The sequence below is a fragment of the Lepidochelys kempii genome, chromosome 1 (assembly GCF_965140265.1).
Source record: "Lepidochelys kempii isolate rLepKem1 chromosome 1, rLepKem1.hap2, whole genome shotgun sequence".
NCBI lineage: Eukaryota > Metazoa > Chordata > Testudines > Cheloniidae > Lepidochelys > Lepidochelys kempii.
This window is the reverse complement of record NC_133256.1, coordinates 289585462-289602006: the sequence shown is the minus strand read 5'-3', so window position 1 is coordinate 289602006 and position 16545 is coordinate 289585462. Positions and strand designations below refer to the sequence as shown.

The 16545-nt window shown below is 39.5% G+C and overlaps 1 protein-coding gene across 7 annotated transcripts in view; it reads left to right on the top strand.

The window, feature by feature from the left end:
* Nucleotides 1–16545, top strand: part of SRGAP1 (SLIT-ROBO Rho GTPase activating protein 1) — a 233446-nt gene that overhangs the window by 66388 nt on the left and 150513 nt on the right. The window contains exon 1 of one of the 7 annotated variants that reach the window (XM_073327899.1): nt 13005–13040. The exons of the other annotated variants lie outside the window; for them this stretch is intronic. Coding sequence (XP_073184000.1) covers nt 13022–13040 — 19 coding nt within the window. The 5' untranslated portion in view covers nt 13005–13021. Of the gene's footprint in view, nt 1–13004; nt 13041–16545 lie in introns of those variants that run through there. 7 annotated transcript variants of the gene reach the window in all.

The following is a 16545-nucleotide window of genomic DNA, read 5'->3' as shown; positions in this document are numbered from 1 at the left end:
GCAACTGGAATACAATGTCAGGAAGTCCTTGGGTTAGCACAGAGAAGCAGAGGTTAAGATGGTGTTCAGATTGGCCAAAGCTAGGGCTCCACCAAGCCAAACTACTGTAGGAGCCATCTTGGCTCTTTTTCTTTGTGTCTCAGTCCTGGATGAGACCCTAGTTCTTATCATAGGTTCCTGTCAGTGTCCTCCAGCTGCAAAACCATGCTGAGTTCACATGTTCCACCTGTGTGAGCCTCCTGTCAATCGTTCAGTCATTGCGGTTTCTGTTGTCTTTCCAGGATCCTCCTTTGATATGTGTTGATTCCAGCAAGTCCTTGGTGGTTCATTCATATCACCCCGGACAGCTCTGTGACACAAACACCTCATACCTACTGTTTTGTCCCAGAAGGATTTTAATCTTTTTGCATCGATTAGATAGCAAAACCAAGCCAAATGGGTGAACTACCATGCATATCATTCATAAAAATATTACAGATAATTTTCACTTTTGTCATACCTTGATTCCGTTACATAACCGTAACACTATTTAATTATGCTTGTGAAATCCACAGTGTAAGAGATGTGTGGGTTAAGTGCTTTAGATTTTTAAAGACACTCATGTTCTGAAAATGAGAAATAGGTGTTCAGATTTAGCGAATCTGCCTTGCTTCTGAATTTGATTTCATGACTACTTTCCTGGGTTCTTGAGTACTTACTGTGATAGTAAACGAGCTTTTGAATGTATCTAACATAACTAGACTTAGATTTTAATAAATATTTTAAAAGCAAACCTTAAATGTACAAAGCTATTCTTGTCACCATTCCTATTTGCCTATTTTCCAATTAAGCTCCCATTTATCTTTCAGAAATTCTCCCTTCAAATTTTTTTCTTTCCAGTAAAAGGAACACACTTTTTTACATTCTTCTCTCCCATCCGCCCCCATTTCTCCATCCCAACTTATATTCTTCCTCATTTTTTTCCCTTCATCAAACAATACTGATCTCTCTGGAGATCCTGTTGTTCGTCATCCTGTTGTTTTCACCAGTGCTCTTGTCTTTGCTACACAGCTGCTTATCTTTTTATTTTACTTGCTTAAAAAATGTGAGCAACACTGCTGTGAGGTTAGCTGGGGGTCACAGTACAGAGGACACTGGGGTCCAGAGGTCCATCAGGAAATAGGAAGTACAATTTTTATTTTTCCTCCAGTTGCAGAGATGTTTCAAATCCTAATCCTGCAGGCTTTTCCTCCAGTGAATAATTCCTATTTGTGTTAATAATCCCAATGAAGCCAAAGTGGACTATCCATGTGCATAGGAATTATAGGATTGGCTCCTTAGCTTTAGAGCCAAAAAAGTTGATTTTGCCTTTAAAAATCATACCAAAAGAAGAAACTTGTGTTCTGTTAGTGAGTACGCTGAACAGTGATGTAATTCAGTGAGTTAGTCATCAAAGGTCCATCAAACCACTAATGTAAATTTTAGGCAAATTATGTTCTGTAGAATTGTTTTGCCTGTTTGTTTGTTTTTTTAATATGTCGTAACGTAATATATGAAGACACGCCTTCAAGTATCACCAGGAACACTTACAGGGATGCTTGCTGTAGACAGCGTATGGTATCGCCTATGAATTATGCAAAGTCAACATATGGAGACAGCCTAAGGAAATGATTAGACCTGTTATCATAACAAATGTTGTTCATTACTTTCACGTGACTGGATAAAATGCAATTTCACTCTGGATTGGGGCTGTGAATGTTGCTTCCAAATGCAATATATTAACAATGCATATGAATATTTAATTGTTGCTGGATAATGTAGTATTTTCAATTATCTTTTAGTTTTGGCTACAGGTTTTGCTTATTGAGAGGCTAGGATTTCTCTTTAGAATTAAACACTATTTTTAAAATGACTACAGCTTTTTTGAGGAGGAGCAGTGGGATAAAAATAGTTTAATTTTTTGTTAATCTGTTTAATTTTAAAGCATAAATTATACTCTAGCAAAAATCACTCTCCAGATGGGCAGCTTTTAATCAAACAAGTTTGCATTTACTGATTTCTATTTTTTATTGTCTACAAGTACGAAATATTATTAAAACCAGGCTTTTACCTGGAATAAGAGGATTTTTAATTACTCCTTTACTCCCCAAATAGGATCAGTTTTTCCTCTAGTGAAAATTCAGCCCTAAACTATTAGAATTTAATTCTGCATTTTGCTAAATCCTGAATTTAGATCTGTGTGAGTGAGTAGGTCTTTGCATCCCTCAGTATCCGCATTTACTTAAAACCTTGACTCCAATTCTCATTGTTGTCTCATGCATTCCATATAACTTTTTTCCAAGGGGAACTGGTTCATTCTAGTGCAGCCCAACCATAGTGCTTTTCTGTAATTGTACAATCACTTCTTGGCAGCAGAGCATACCTGGTGCTTGGGCTAGTGTTTGGAGATCAACTTTGAGTGATTTTTGCTATCTCTAAAACTTGAATGATCGTTTAAAAAATAGTGACACCGATTTAAATGTTAAAAAGTCAAAATGTGTGTTGTAATAGTATGAAACTTCTCTGAAACACTTACTATGAATGGTTTGATGATCGTAAAACAGAGAAGCAAAGGATGGAGGGGAAAAAAGGAAAACCTTAAAAAAAAAAAAAAAAAAAAAAAAAAAAACCCCTCATTTCCTTGAGGTTTGTTTCCAGGCCTGCTGTGTATGCCTCAGCTAATAGAAACTTCAGCACCAGAGGAGGATGATTGTAAGCATACCTAAAATACATCTTAGCTGCATTGCCTACTTTTCTAGGATACTTCACAAACTTTATATGCAAAGTACCATTGAAATGCTGCTATCTTTTGGAGGAGAGAGTGCCAGTCAATTAGTGCACAGCATTATTAGGAGGGGAATATGGCCCAGGACACTGTTGGGGGAAAACCGCTATTCTTACAAAAGGGAAATAAGGTCCTGGGGGGGGGGGAGGGAGGATGTCATAATTATGTATCTCATTGCTTCTCCTCCTTGTAAAAATCTAAGTTACATTGCTTTCAGAAAAAGTTGTACAGATAGCCTAGCCTTCCTTTGGAATAGTCAGAATTTATTACTGCCTTGCCTTGCTCTGCACAGGCATTGACAAAGGCATATATTCTCATTATCATGGGGAGAATTAAATCCCTGTCAATCAAGATGCAAACGTTCTGCTTTCGGGACAGATTTTGATCTCATTTACACAGCTGTAACTGGGGTAGCTCTGGAGTCAGTAGCGTTTATCCACCTTCACACCACTGTAATTGGGGTCAGAATCTGGCCCAAATTATATCTTCCAAGGAGATGAACCTCTCAGGGTACGTTGACACAGCGAGCTGCAGAAAATCTCAGAGCTGGGGTCAGCAGGCTCAGTCTTGCACTTTGGCACAGCTGTGTACACATTGTGGCTGAGTTCTGCCTCTGAAGTGCACCAAGTCTCTAAGCTTCAGAGGCTGAGCTCCAACCTCAGCTGCAAAATCTACACTGCTATTTTTAGTGCCGTAGTGTGAGAATCATGAGCTTGAGTCTGTTGACCTGGCTTCTGAGGCTCGCTGCTGCAAGCTCTGTAGACATAGCCTCAGAGACTTCTCTCTCTTGTCCATCCATATCTGCATCTGTAAATATTAATGTAGCTTTTCTAACTATTTTGCAAGAAAGTCACAAGATTCAGTCCTGAGGTGTCCCAACGGGTTCCACGTAATGCAGGTTGAAATTCCATTCAGTGGGAAATTTTCAAAATTTGGTTTTGGCCACAATTTGGGACGAAAAGTTGTAACCTTGGAATTCTTCACAAAATGAAACATTCCAAAATATTTAGTTTGGTTTTGATAAATCTGAAATGTTTGTTTCAATATTTTTATATTAATTACAATATATTCATAATCCTATACATCAAAATAATAAAGGCAAAACAAAATGTTTTGATTTCCTGTGCAAATGTCAATGAAATCGATTTCGTGAAACATTTTGATTTCGTTGATTCAAAGTTTTCTGAAGGAAAACTGTTCCTTCAGAAACCTTTCAACCAGCTCTAGTTCCATATCACACTCAGACAGTTCCATTGTAGTGAGACTTGGCCAGTGACGTCCTAAAGTGTGAGTCTTTTCTGAAAAATTGCTTTTTAAACGGCACATTCTTACTCAAACAGATACCTGCTTCCTGTTGGCTTTCCCTCATTTCAGCTCACTTTAAGGACACAGATAAGCTTTTACTGCTTTTTTACTCCTGCACAGCCAACACAGCTATGAAGGTGTGAGCTGTGGATTCTATTCTATCAGTGCATCATTAATAGAATTATTTACCCAGTTACAATCAGTTGTATTATTTTAACAAATTGAAGGTAGTGGGGGGGGGGGGGGGGAGGTTACACAGGTGATACCAAGGGCCTAATTTGAAGGCCATGGGTTTGCAGAGATGCAAATCGGGCTAATTTGGCCTGGGGGGAAAAAATGATATTACTGGGAATAATGCATGACTTAGCTTCCAACTTGCTTCTCAGAGCCCATGCTAAATTTGCAGGGCTCGCAATTAGAAAAACCATCTTTTTACTTGTAAATTGAACATACTTGTTATGGAAACTCTTTAAGAGGCAATAAACATGGAATTCCCCAATGCCATTTTGGAGACACTTTTCAGACTAGAACCACACTAAGAATTCTATTCTGTTGGTCAGAGACATACAGTCTGTTTGACTGTCCCACCACTTGGGCATTGTGCTACAGCAAAAAACCAGGTGCGGCTAATGGATATATGAATAACTTGCGGAAGGGAAGTGCTTGGAGTATTAGGAAATAAACCAGATAGGATCAGGAGTTGCCTGGGCTAGCAAAAAGACAGGGAACACGTGTATTTGTGGATAAGGGCTTGCATGAGTAGCATGGAGATAAATTAAAGGGGTCTGGGCATGGTGATAGGAAACAAAAGAAAAAGTGTTGAGTGGTGGGAGAAAGAGCAGTGGAGATGAAGGTGTACTGTGTGAGGTGTGGGAGCAGAGTTTGCATTGTAATTAGGTGTGCAGTTGTGTTGGCATTTTTCTAAAAATTTACACTGTGTCCTTTACCTCTTGAGTTCTACAACAATAAAATAGTAACTTAAAAAAAGCCCTTTGCACAGTAATTTCACCATTTTCTATTAAAATGCAGTAATTGTATTGAGCTTCTCAAATTGATTATCAGGCTTCAGGATGACAGTTTGAATAATGAACTTTATTTGTAGACAGGAAATTGGCTTTAACCATGGCTTTTCAGCCTGCTAATATATGTATCCACTCCTTTGGGGACTGGAGAGTGTTTATCAAACAGGCAACAATAATTTAAAAACAAACAACACCCCCTTTCCTCTTCAGTTCCCTACCATTCTAAAGCATTGTTAAAAATTGTAGAGTTCAAATCTTAGTGTCACAGCCAATGATATACAGAACATTCAAATCTTTTTTCTTGGAATCTTCAAAGATGAGAGTTATAAACTGTGAACATATCTTATCATGAATGCAGATTGGGTGACATTTTCCCAGTTCAGAAACTTTCCATGCTTTCAAAAAAAATTGTACTCTTGTTGATTTTTTTGTTTTCATTTATTAGCATTGTTTCCTTTCATGGAAGAAACTCTCAATGTATCCTTCATAGTAGTTTTTATTTCCACTGCTAGCCCCAGCTGCTGAGAGTAGAGGTAGACAGCTGTAGAGCTCTACTACTTTTGAATTTAGACAATACACTGCTTGAGACTCGGCAGATGTTTGTTTTGTAGACTAAAGGGAGCATTACGTACAGTTTCCTGTCTCCTCCCAGATGCAGATGTCTGTTTCTGGAATTCAAATATGCAGACTTCACAATACGTAGAACAAAATGCTTTCTCTACTCATCTTAGAAGGAAATTATTAGGAAACCTGCCCTAGATTTTTGAGAGATTATTTTAAAAGTAAAAGAAATATTTAAGACAGTGGCTAGTGTTTTGCATATGAGTTCTATACAGGAACTGTCAGTTATTCCTGGATTTTCTCCACCATTAGATTATGTCCTTTGTGGCTACAGTACTTTTGCTGGGACAGGGAAAGAGGGGGTTGTTTAATAGATAAGTAATTGGGCACATAGCTTTGGGAAGGTGACTTTTGGGGACATAGCTCCCCTTTCACTCACAACTACTCCTACTTGTCCTGCCACACAGGCTGCTACTTTTGCTTTAGGCCCTATTTCAAGAAAACCCTTAAGCTTGTGCTTAAATCCATTGCTATTCAGGAAAGCATTGCCTATTGTGTGACCTGGGACTAGTCATTTTAACCTATGTGTACCTCAGTTTCACCATGTACATGACAGAGATAATGATGCTTACCTTTTTTTAAAAGCACTGTGAGTTTTATGGATGAAAAGTGTTATATAAGAGCTAGGTGGTATTATTGAGTTTAATGGGACTTGAGCATGTGCTTAAATACTTTCATAAGTAAGGGATGCTTTCCTGAATTTGGCGGCCTTCCTGGTCAAGCATCTCCAGCTTCTCTGCTATGTTGGTTAGCACCTTATCTCACTTCAGTTACAGGAGGGTGGAGAACACTAGTAGCAACAACATGGATTCTGAAGGGAAGGGGAATCTTGTAGAGAATAATCAGTTAATTTAGCACAGTAATCTCTGTTCTGTCTAGGCCCTTTGTGGCTGAGGTTCTTAGGGTCAGATGAATGAACAAAGATCCTCAAATACCTCCAAACTTCTTCAGAATACATAGGAGGGGGGAAAAGTATATCTCCCTGTCCCCTCCTTTCCCCATAGTATGATGAGAGCAAGAAGAGAGAAATCTTCCCCATTGTCTCCTTGTTCCTTCTTGACAATGTGAGGGCAGGAACAGATGAGATAGGGAAGCTTTCTCCCACCCCTGTCCACCCCCATTTGCATGGTGGAACTTATACAAGAGAGAGAAATGCCTACCTCCCTCACATTAGGGAATGGGGAGGCAAAAGCATCATGCTGCTGTCAGCAAAGGAGATTCTAGCACACCATTTCAGAGTGAAGAGTGGTGTGGAGGATGTGAGAGTAGAGATCAAAAAAATGCATTAGGGAGACAGCACAACATGGAAGGAAGGAATGGGAGTGGGAGCACTACTGCAAACAAGGTACTTGTGTAACACTGGCAGACCCTGGTTGTCAGCGGGCGGGATTGAACTTGGGGCCTCTGGAACTCAGTGCATGAGCCTCTACCGCATGAGCTAAAAGCCAACTCGCTGTTAGTTAAGGCTGTAGAGCAAACTCATTAATCTCTCTAAGTGGTCTTGGTGCCACTAGATGGGACAGACCACCACACTGAGGAGGGGTGTGGGTTATACCTGCACACTTGACACTTTAATTGTGGTGTTGTCCAGACCTGTTCTGAGCAGAGTTAGATGGTACAGTGACTTAAACACCAGCAACCAATCTACGTTAACATTATAACTGTTGATACCAACAATTGTGATCCACTGGGGTCAGCAATAGTATTAGGGAAAAGAAGGATAAACAGATTAGTGACAAAAATAATTTCTCCTGGTTTGCCTGCCTTGTGCTTTTGATAGCACTTTGTTTAGTCAGTTTCACTGTGCTCCCATATAGCTAGTTCCTGATGTTTTTGTTTTTGCAAGTCTATCATATACCAACAGATTTTTATTTATTTATTTATTTTAAGTAGAAAAATGTGAATGTAAAGTCACAGAAATTGGCTGGGACAAGTGTAACACATGATACTACTTGTGACATATTTTTGGAGACTGTCTGGAAGTCAAGTTGATGGTTTGTCTTTAAGGCCTTGAGTGATCAAAACTTAGTGGGTCTCCACCCTGATGAGAGAGAGAAGAGCTTGCAGTGTTTCAAGATTCTGAAGGAACTTTTGATTCTCCCATAGTTATTGATAGCAAATCCATCTCTTTGCAGGGTTCTTTTGCATTTATCTATTTGTGGAAGTAAGTCATGTGAACTTTTTTATGACTTTTATAATATATTGTAATTCCTTTCTCCTTAGACAAGTCCTTGTTTTGTTTTCTGTGATAACATTTTGTGCTACAGCATTTCTTGTTCTGATGTTTTTGCTTTATAACTTAAGTCCCTTTTGAGCAAAGAGATGGCTGTTTGTTTTTGAAAGTCCTGTCACGCATTTTCTTCTCCAATGCCTTTCTGAGAGTTGTAGCTTTCATTTTTTGGGAGCATTCTCTATCCTGGTGCCTGCACTGAAAACCACCTACATAGTCGGTCTAATCAACTGTATGTGATGGGTATGTTCTCTTTCGGAGCTCTTGCCTCAGTGATTTTTTTCTGGTCACTCAGAATGCATTGTATCATATCTTCCTAGATATTTTGAGTAAAATTGTGCTTTTGTTGGGGTGAGAGTGGCAGTGGTAAGGAAAATCTTGCCAATCTCATCTTAGTTATAGGAGGCATCTTCCTGCCAGGTAGCTGCACCAGGGCCGGCCGTAGACCAAATGGCACCCCAAGCGAGGAATGTCTTCGGTGCCCCTCCCCTCAATTTGTTAAACTTATTTGTTACTGCATTTGTAGCTCATTTCAAGACTTTGCACAATTTGTATGCATGATTTATCCCTGTCAGATAAGACAATAAATTTGCACACTAGTATCTGTAAATCTGTAATTAGTCATGCCATGAATAAGCAAATTAAAAAATTGTTTCCTCTAAGCTTATAAAAACTTTTTAATTTTAGGAATAACTAAAGTGTACTAACATCAGGAAATTGAACTGTGCACAAACATTGGGTGTTACAGTAGGTGACAGCCGTAGAATGTTAACCCTAGTCCTTTAGTTCAGAAGGTGCTTTTCTCACCTTTGCCCTCACAAACTAAAGCACAGCGTCAGAGAGATCCAAAGACTGGCTAATGGCATTTTCAAGCAATAAAACGGCAAGTGATGTCAGTCTCTCATTGGCCATCATCGATTGAAGATATGTTTTAATGAGCCTGAGCTTCGAAAAGCTGCACTCACCACTCATGGCTGTGACTGGCAGCATGAGCAGAATTCTCAAAGCTATCCACACATTGGGAAAGCATCTTTCAGCTCTGCATCGTGAATGAATTGGAGAACTTGGAGTGGACGGTGTTTCCGATGTGGCAAAATGTGATGGATGTTGTCCAATTCGATTTAGAGGTCTTTATCATGGACAACCAATCATTCCCCAGTGTCAGTATCTGGTGAAGGTCCAGACAATTGTTCAAGAGTGCTTTCCTGTCCACCAGCAGCATACTAAGGTCATACAAAAAACCGCAGGTCTTTTCGTGGTGCTTCATTTGTCTGAACCTTTCTTCGATGGACACTCAAGCAGTGTCAAGGAGCAAGCAAAAAAATCTCCCTCATGAATTTTTCTTCCGAGCTTCCCATCACCTCATCTCTGCCATCGTAACCAAACTGTCTCTTCTTCTGATGAATACAAGTTTCCTTGAAGACAGGCTCAACTCCTAAGTTTTCTGCCATTTCTTTGGCAGCAGCGATGGCATCTTCAAATCCGTTGTCTCTGTAGGTCACAGTGAAATCAAAGCAGCTTCTTATCAAAGTAGTAGCAGTCACAGTGTCCATCATCTGAGTTTGTAATGCCTTGCTTACATTTACTTGGAACAGGATATTGTGCCAACCACAAATGAGACCAGAAATTTGAAGTCAGTGATCTGCTTTTCCAAGACTTTGTGCCTCATGTCTGATTCCAGCCTCAGTTTTACTCAACTGTGCCAGTTCCATCAGGGTGTTGTAAACCTCAGTCATTTGGTACCCTGCTGGCCTTAGGCTGTCAATATGGCTCTTCCACTGAGTGCCACTTAGTGGCTTCATGGTCAGATTTGTAAGTGTCCGAGAGGATCTTCCACCTGATAGTTGATGCTGAAAACAGGATGTATATCCTTTGTAGTACTCTGAAGAGAGATACTGAATCTAAAAAAGATGATGCTGCATCTGACACAACCAGTTTGAGGGAACGGCAGCCACAAGGCACAAAGAAAGCTCTTGGAATTCAGCACAAGGATCCTTTGGCTGGACATCGCTATTTCTTCCCTTCATGTTTGCATTGTTGTCATAGCTTTGGCCACAGCAGTCCTGAAGCTTTATTTTATTTTCATTCAAATGTTCACAAACAGTTCTGTTAGGCCTTTTCCAGTAGAGTTGTCCACAGACAAGAAACAGATAAAATTTTCCTTTACTTGTATACAGCTATCCTCATCAACAAATCTTACTGTAAATGACATCTTTTCACTGTGACTAATATCGGGAGTGCTGTCCATTATTATGGCATGGTACTTTGCTTTGCTGAGCCGCATCAGTATATTATCAAGCACCTTCCTTGCCATAAGGGCAATCCATTCATTTTGAATTGATTGGCTGCCGTAATGGTCCATAACGTCTTTATGAACTACTTGATGTGGGTACTCACGCATGACATCATCTTATTTCCCAAGGAGCTCTACCATACTGAGAAAATTACCATTATGTTCAGTGAACAACTTATCCAATGAGCCCTGGGAAGCCAGATTATTCTTTCCAAGAAAGAGGGTGTAATTGAGATCAGATGCTTGAGCACGTTCTTCCAATGCTGGGTTTCTACATTAATAATGTGCTGTTGTTCTGTGTCTATGCTTATTATTAGCTTGAGCCTGGATTTGACCTCCAGCCATTTGGACTACGCTGTAAAATGGCCAGGTGACTTTTCATCTTGCTTCAGAACATTAGCTAAGTTATACCAGTAATTGTACCCAGAAAGTGCAAGCAACAATTTGGCATTCTTATCAAATATTTGCAACAGAAACAGAACACTTTGTTGTTGATTTTGAGTACACTAGTCAATGTCGATTCAGTTTCTCTCTTTCGCAGTGTAACTTTGAGAAGTGTGGCTCATTGAGAAGTCTGCTCATTTACTAGAAATGTCACATCCTTGATTTTGCCCTCCCCATTCAAAATTGTACGATCAGTATTGGCAGAGTTTAGGATTGCCAGCCATAAGCAGGAAAGCAGGATCTGATGTATCGATTTGTGATGTGCAATTTTTCTCACTGCTGTTTGTCATCATGCAAGGCTAATTCTTTTTTGTCATTACTCTCCTTTTCATGTGGGCTACATTCTTCTTTATCATCGCTCTCCTTTACGCCCCCAGGAAAACTGGATGATTCTCCATCACTTTCCTCACATTTCCATTCCTTATCTTCAAGTAAATCTGTTAATTCCTTAGTAATAGGATTTCCATCATTTACGCTTCACTCAATTTCTTCTGCACTAGAACAATTGCTGCTGCCTAAGGCCTGGTCTATGTTGTTCTATTTCAGATATTTTCCCGTCAAATTCACCCCCTTGCTTGCTTCAAAGTAGATTGCAATTGAGCTTTTTTGCTTCCTATACTGAGCTCCTGAAGGTTTCTTCAGGGGCATGTTTTATTTTCTGTGGGGGAAAACAGACAATATTAGGGAAAGCAAAAGTCTATGTTCTGCAGTCTTAGAAAGTCATCAAACATTATGTGTTAAGTATGGCAAAAAGAGTAACTGTAGTTATTTTATAATTGTTGCATAGGTAGAGATTCAATAGAGATCTCTGACGTCTCATTAAATATTTCTGATGTCCCTTTATTAGTCACTCTTCAAGTCTTAAAACACAAGTACGCTTTCACAATTTACACAATAAAACAAGGTTTACAATATTGCAGCTGGGTTCTCACTTCATTCTTATGTCTCACTGACTGACTGGAAACTCCATGCCCCTCATATACCTGTGAGGGCATGGCTGACAACATTCTAGGAGGTTCAGGGAAAATGTAATTCTCTGAAAGTCTGGAAGATTCCACAAAGGTCCAGAACATTCTAGGAGGTTAGTGAAAAATGAATCCACATAGAGAATAGCTGAAACGTTACTTCAAACATATTTTGCCTTTTGTTGCTAACAATAAAAACAGTACCCTAGAGGCTGCAGTCTAGCACCCAGTGCCAAAGTTCCTTTCCTTAAGAGTACAGTTTAATTCTATACATCTTTGGAACATCTACCAGTAAACCAAGCACATTGAATTATAGTCTTCTCCACAGTAAAGCTGAACTGCAATCCTCACAGAGGAAACAAGATTAGACAGGAGGTAGTGTATGCCACCAGGAATGGCTGTAGCACAGTTCTTGCTGGGAGACAAATGGCTGCCAAGTTACATCATTGTACCATCCTTTCCTCTCCTCTTTAAAGATAACTGGATTAAGAGGTGGGGGAACCCATATGTGGTCAACTTCTTTCCACTTCTCCCCGCCTCCCACATTCACATGCTATAGAGACTAGATACCACCTATCAGTTGCCCATGGCAACATGGAACTTCCCTCCATCCTGCTAAGAAAACCTTCTCTTTTATTTCTCATCTTTTGTCTCTTGACTGGCAGTGGTAGTTTTTATACATGGGTATGGGAGCAGGGAAAATTTCAGAAGTGGTGGGGGCTTGGATTGCAGTTCTCAGCTCCTCCTCTCGTCTTGTTCTTATTTTATATTTGATTTTCACAGAGAAAATAACATTTGCCCCAATTCTGAAAATACAGTAGTCCATTCCCAAAATTATTCAGTGACACTTACCAATACATAGCCTGTAGTATTCTGTTTATAATATTTTACACAAACAGAAATATTTGATAACATTCACTGTACCTTAACTGCCAACAGTAATGGAAATCATCCCAGCATTATATGGTTTGAATTGTAAGACAGTGAGCCACAGGCATTAGTAGTATTACATTTGTTAAGGTCTTGGCATATCATTTTTTGGAAAATATATTTTAATGAATGCCACACTGCCTACCAATTTGGACCATTGACAGCGCCTTTGCCAGCCCCAAGGAGAAATAATGGCACATTTGATCAAATTGGGCATGAATCATAAAGGATGAATAAACCTTTTCTCATCCCTTTTTATTTTGTGTGTGAATCAGTATATAAATTACTTAAGAGTGAGCCTCACCCTCTGCCAGTGCACCTGTGTGCAGTTCTTTTCTTTGTGTGTCATGTGTGCAATACTGGTATGTTTCTGATTTGCATTCTGTATTACAGGAAGAAGAGGGGTGAATGTTGCCATTTGCAATCAGTAAGCCTTTTAAGAATTCTAAATCTATTTGTCAACAGAAAATACAGTGCATTGACTAGTCATTGTCAAAGGAAGTTTGTTTATTATGGATATTAATTTGCATGACTTGTTCACCCAGATAATTTCCTCTCTAATTCCAGTTAATTGTAGTAGTAATTCACGTAGCCACTGGAAAATTATAGTACATTTTGCTGTATATTGTAAGATCATAAAATATAGAGCTGGAAGGTACTCCGGAGGTCATCTCGTCCATCCCTCTGCACTGAGGCAGGACCAAGTAGACCATCCCTGACCGGGGTTTGTCTAACCTATTCTTAAAAACCTTCAGTAATGAGGATTCCACAACCTACCTTGGAAGCATATTCAGGAGCTTAATTATTCTTATAGTTAAAAAGTTTTTTTCCTAATATCTAACCTAAGTCTCCCTTGCTGCCCGTTAAGCTGATTACTATTTGTTCTACCTTCAACTGATATGGGGAACAACTGGACACATTCCTCTTTTATAACAGCTCTTCACATATATGAAGACTGTTTATTAGGTCACCAATCTGACTTATTTTCTCGAGACTTAACATGGCCAGATTTTTTTTAACCTTTCCCCATACGTCATTTTAATAATTTTTGTTGCTCTCTTCTGGACTCTCTCCAGTTTATCCTCATCTTTCCAAAAGTGTGGCACCCAGAATTGGACACAGTACTCTAGCTGAGACTTTACCAGTTATGAGTAGAGCAGGACAGTCACGTCTTGGGTCTTACATTTGATGCTCCAGCCCAGAATGATATTAACCTTTTTCACAACTGCATCATGTTGTTAACTTGTATTCAGTTCTTTAACCTGTTCTTTCCCTATCTTGGCTTGCGTTCCTTCTCCCTTGTTGTTAATATTAATTGTGTTGAAAATCTGGTCACCATTAACCTTTTTAGTGAAGACTGAAGCAAAATTAGGAATTAAACATCTCAGATTTCTTGATGTCATCAGTAATTAGCTCTCTTTCCCTACTAAGTGGAGGATCTACACTTTCCTTCATCTTTCTCTTGCTCCCATATTATCTTTTATGTCCCTTGGTAGGTGTAACTTGTTTTGTGCCTTATCCTGTCTGATTTTGTCCCTATATGTTTGTGCTACACTTTTTTCTATGTTTCCTCTTTTTGTAGGATTCTTTTTTATTATAAAGTCATTAAAGAACTCCTGATGGAGCCATATTGTCCTCTTACTATTTTTCCTATCTTTGCTTCACATCAGCATAGCTGGCAGTTGTGCTTTTCATATTGTCTTCTTGAGAAACTGCTAGCTCTCCTCCTGACCTCCTTTATCCTTGTGGGACCTTACCGATCAGTTTTCTGAGTTTGTTAAAGTCTGCTTTTTTTGAACTCCATTGTCCTTAAGTCTATAATTTAATTTTGACTCTCACCCAAATTGTCTTCCACCTTTCAGATTCACAACCAATGTCTCCCTTTTGGTCAGAATCAAGTCCACAATGGCTGTTCCCCTGGTTACTTCCTTCACTTTCTGAAACAAAAAGTTGTCCCCCAATACATTCCAAGGACCTAAGATATGGGATGTGGACCTTAGGCTGAAGAGGATCCTAATAAGAGCAGTAAAGAATCCACTGATTATCCTTCATGTGGGAACAAATGACACAGCTAGATTTTCACTGGAACATATCAAGACAGACTATGAGAAGCTGGGGAAGACACTTAAGGAAATGGAGGCTCAGGTGATCTTCAATGGGGTTCTGCCTGTCCGTACAGGAGGAGAATGAAGGCGAGACAAAATTATGATGATCAACAATTGGCTCAGGCAGTGATGCTATCAGGAGGACTTTGGGTTATTTGACCACTGGGAGGCATTCATGAACAGAGGACAGTTCTCATGGGATGGACTCCATCTGAGTAGGGAGGGAAATAGACTACTGGGATTGAGGTTGGCACAACTCATTAAAAGAGCTTTAAACTAGGAGCTCTGAGGCATGGTTGGGAGATGCTCATGTAATCTCCATGGATGATTTTAACATGGAGAGGGAGGAAAATCAATACAGCATTGGAGAAAGGAACAGCAGAGGGTAAGAGGAAGGATAGTGCTGATACCAGTCAGACAGACAATACTGGCAGTAGAATGACTGTACCCAGTCGGGCAAGCAACGTGGGCAAAGCCAAGCAGCAACTGTTAAAATGTTTGTACACCAGTGCAAGGAGCCTGGATAACAAAATGAAGGAACTAGAACTCTTGGAGCGGGAAGTGAAACCAGATGTTGCAGGGATAATAGAAATATGGTGGAATAGTAGTCATGACTGGAGTATAGGTATTGAAGGGTATGTGCTGTTCAGGAAAGACAGAAATAAAGGCAAAGGTGACAGAGTAGCATTGTATGTTTAATTATGAGGTAGAAGGTAAAGAAATCATAAGTGATTAAATGGATAAGACAAAGTCTGTCTGTTTGGACCAAAATCACTTTGGGGAAGAAAGCTACTAGAGGTTCCCCTCATATAGTGCTTGGGGTGTGCTACAGACCACTAGGATCTGATTTGGATATGGATAGAGACATTTTTAATGTTTTTCATTAAATAAATACTACTGAGGATTGTGTGATTATGGGAGACTTTAACATCCTAGATACATATTAGAGGACAAGTGTTACTAAATAGTAGGTCCCAGATTTTCCTGGATGTGATGGCTGACCGATTTCTTCAACAAATAATTGCTGAACCAACAAGAGGTGATGCCATTTTAGATTTGGTATTGGTGAGTAGTGAGGATCTCAGAAGGACTGGTTGTAGAAGACAGTCTTGGTTCAAGTGATCATGAGTTAATTCAGTTTAAACTAAATAGAAGGATGAACAAAAATGCATCTGCCACAAGGGTGCTTGATTTCAAAAGAGCTAACTTAAAAAAATTAAGGGAATTAGGGAAGTGGACTGGACCAAAGAACTGAAGGATCTGAATGTGGAGGAGGTTTGGAATTACTTTGTCAAAGTTGCAGAAGCTATCTGAAGCCTGCATCCCAAGCAAGGGGAAAAAATTCATAGGGAAGGGTTACTGACCAAGCTGGATGAGCAAGCATCTCAAACAGGTGATTAAGACAAAGCAGAACGCCTGCAAGGAATGGAACATGGGAAGGATCATCAAGGAAAGCTCCCTCTTGGAGGTCAGAAAGTGTAGGGGTAAAATGAGAACTGCCAAAAGCCAAGCAAAGTTGGACCTTGCAAAGGGAATCAAAACCAATAGTAAAAAGTTCTATAGGCATAAAAATAAGAAGAAAAGAAGAAGTGGGACCACTAAGTACTGAGGATGGGCTGGCGATTAAGGCATAGCCCGACACCTAAACAAATACTTTGGCTCAGGTTTTAATGAGGCTAATGAAGAGTTTAGGGGTAGTGGCAGGGTAGCTAATAGCAATGAGGATATGGAGGTAGAAATTCTACATCTCCCATCCTAGAATATTAAAGGAACTGGCACATAAAATTGCAAGGCCAATAGTAAGGATTTTTAATGAATATGTAAACT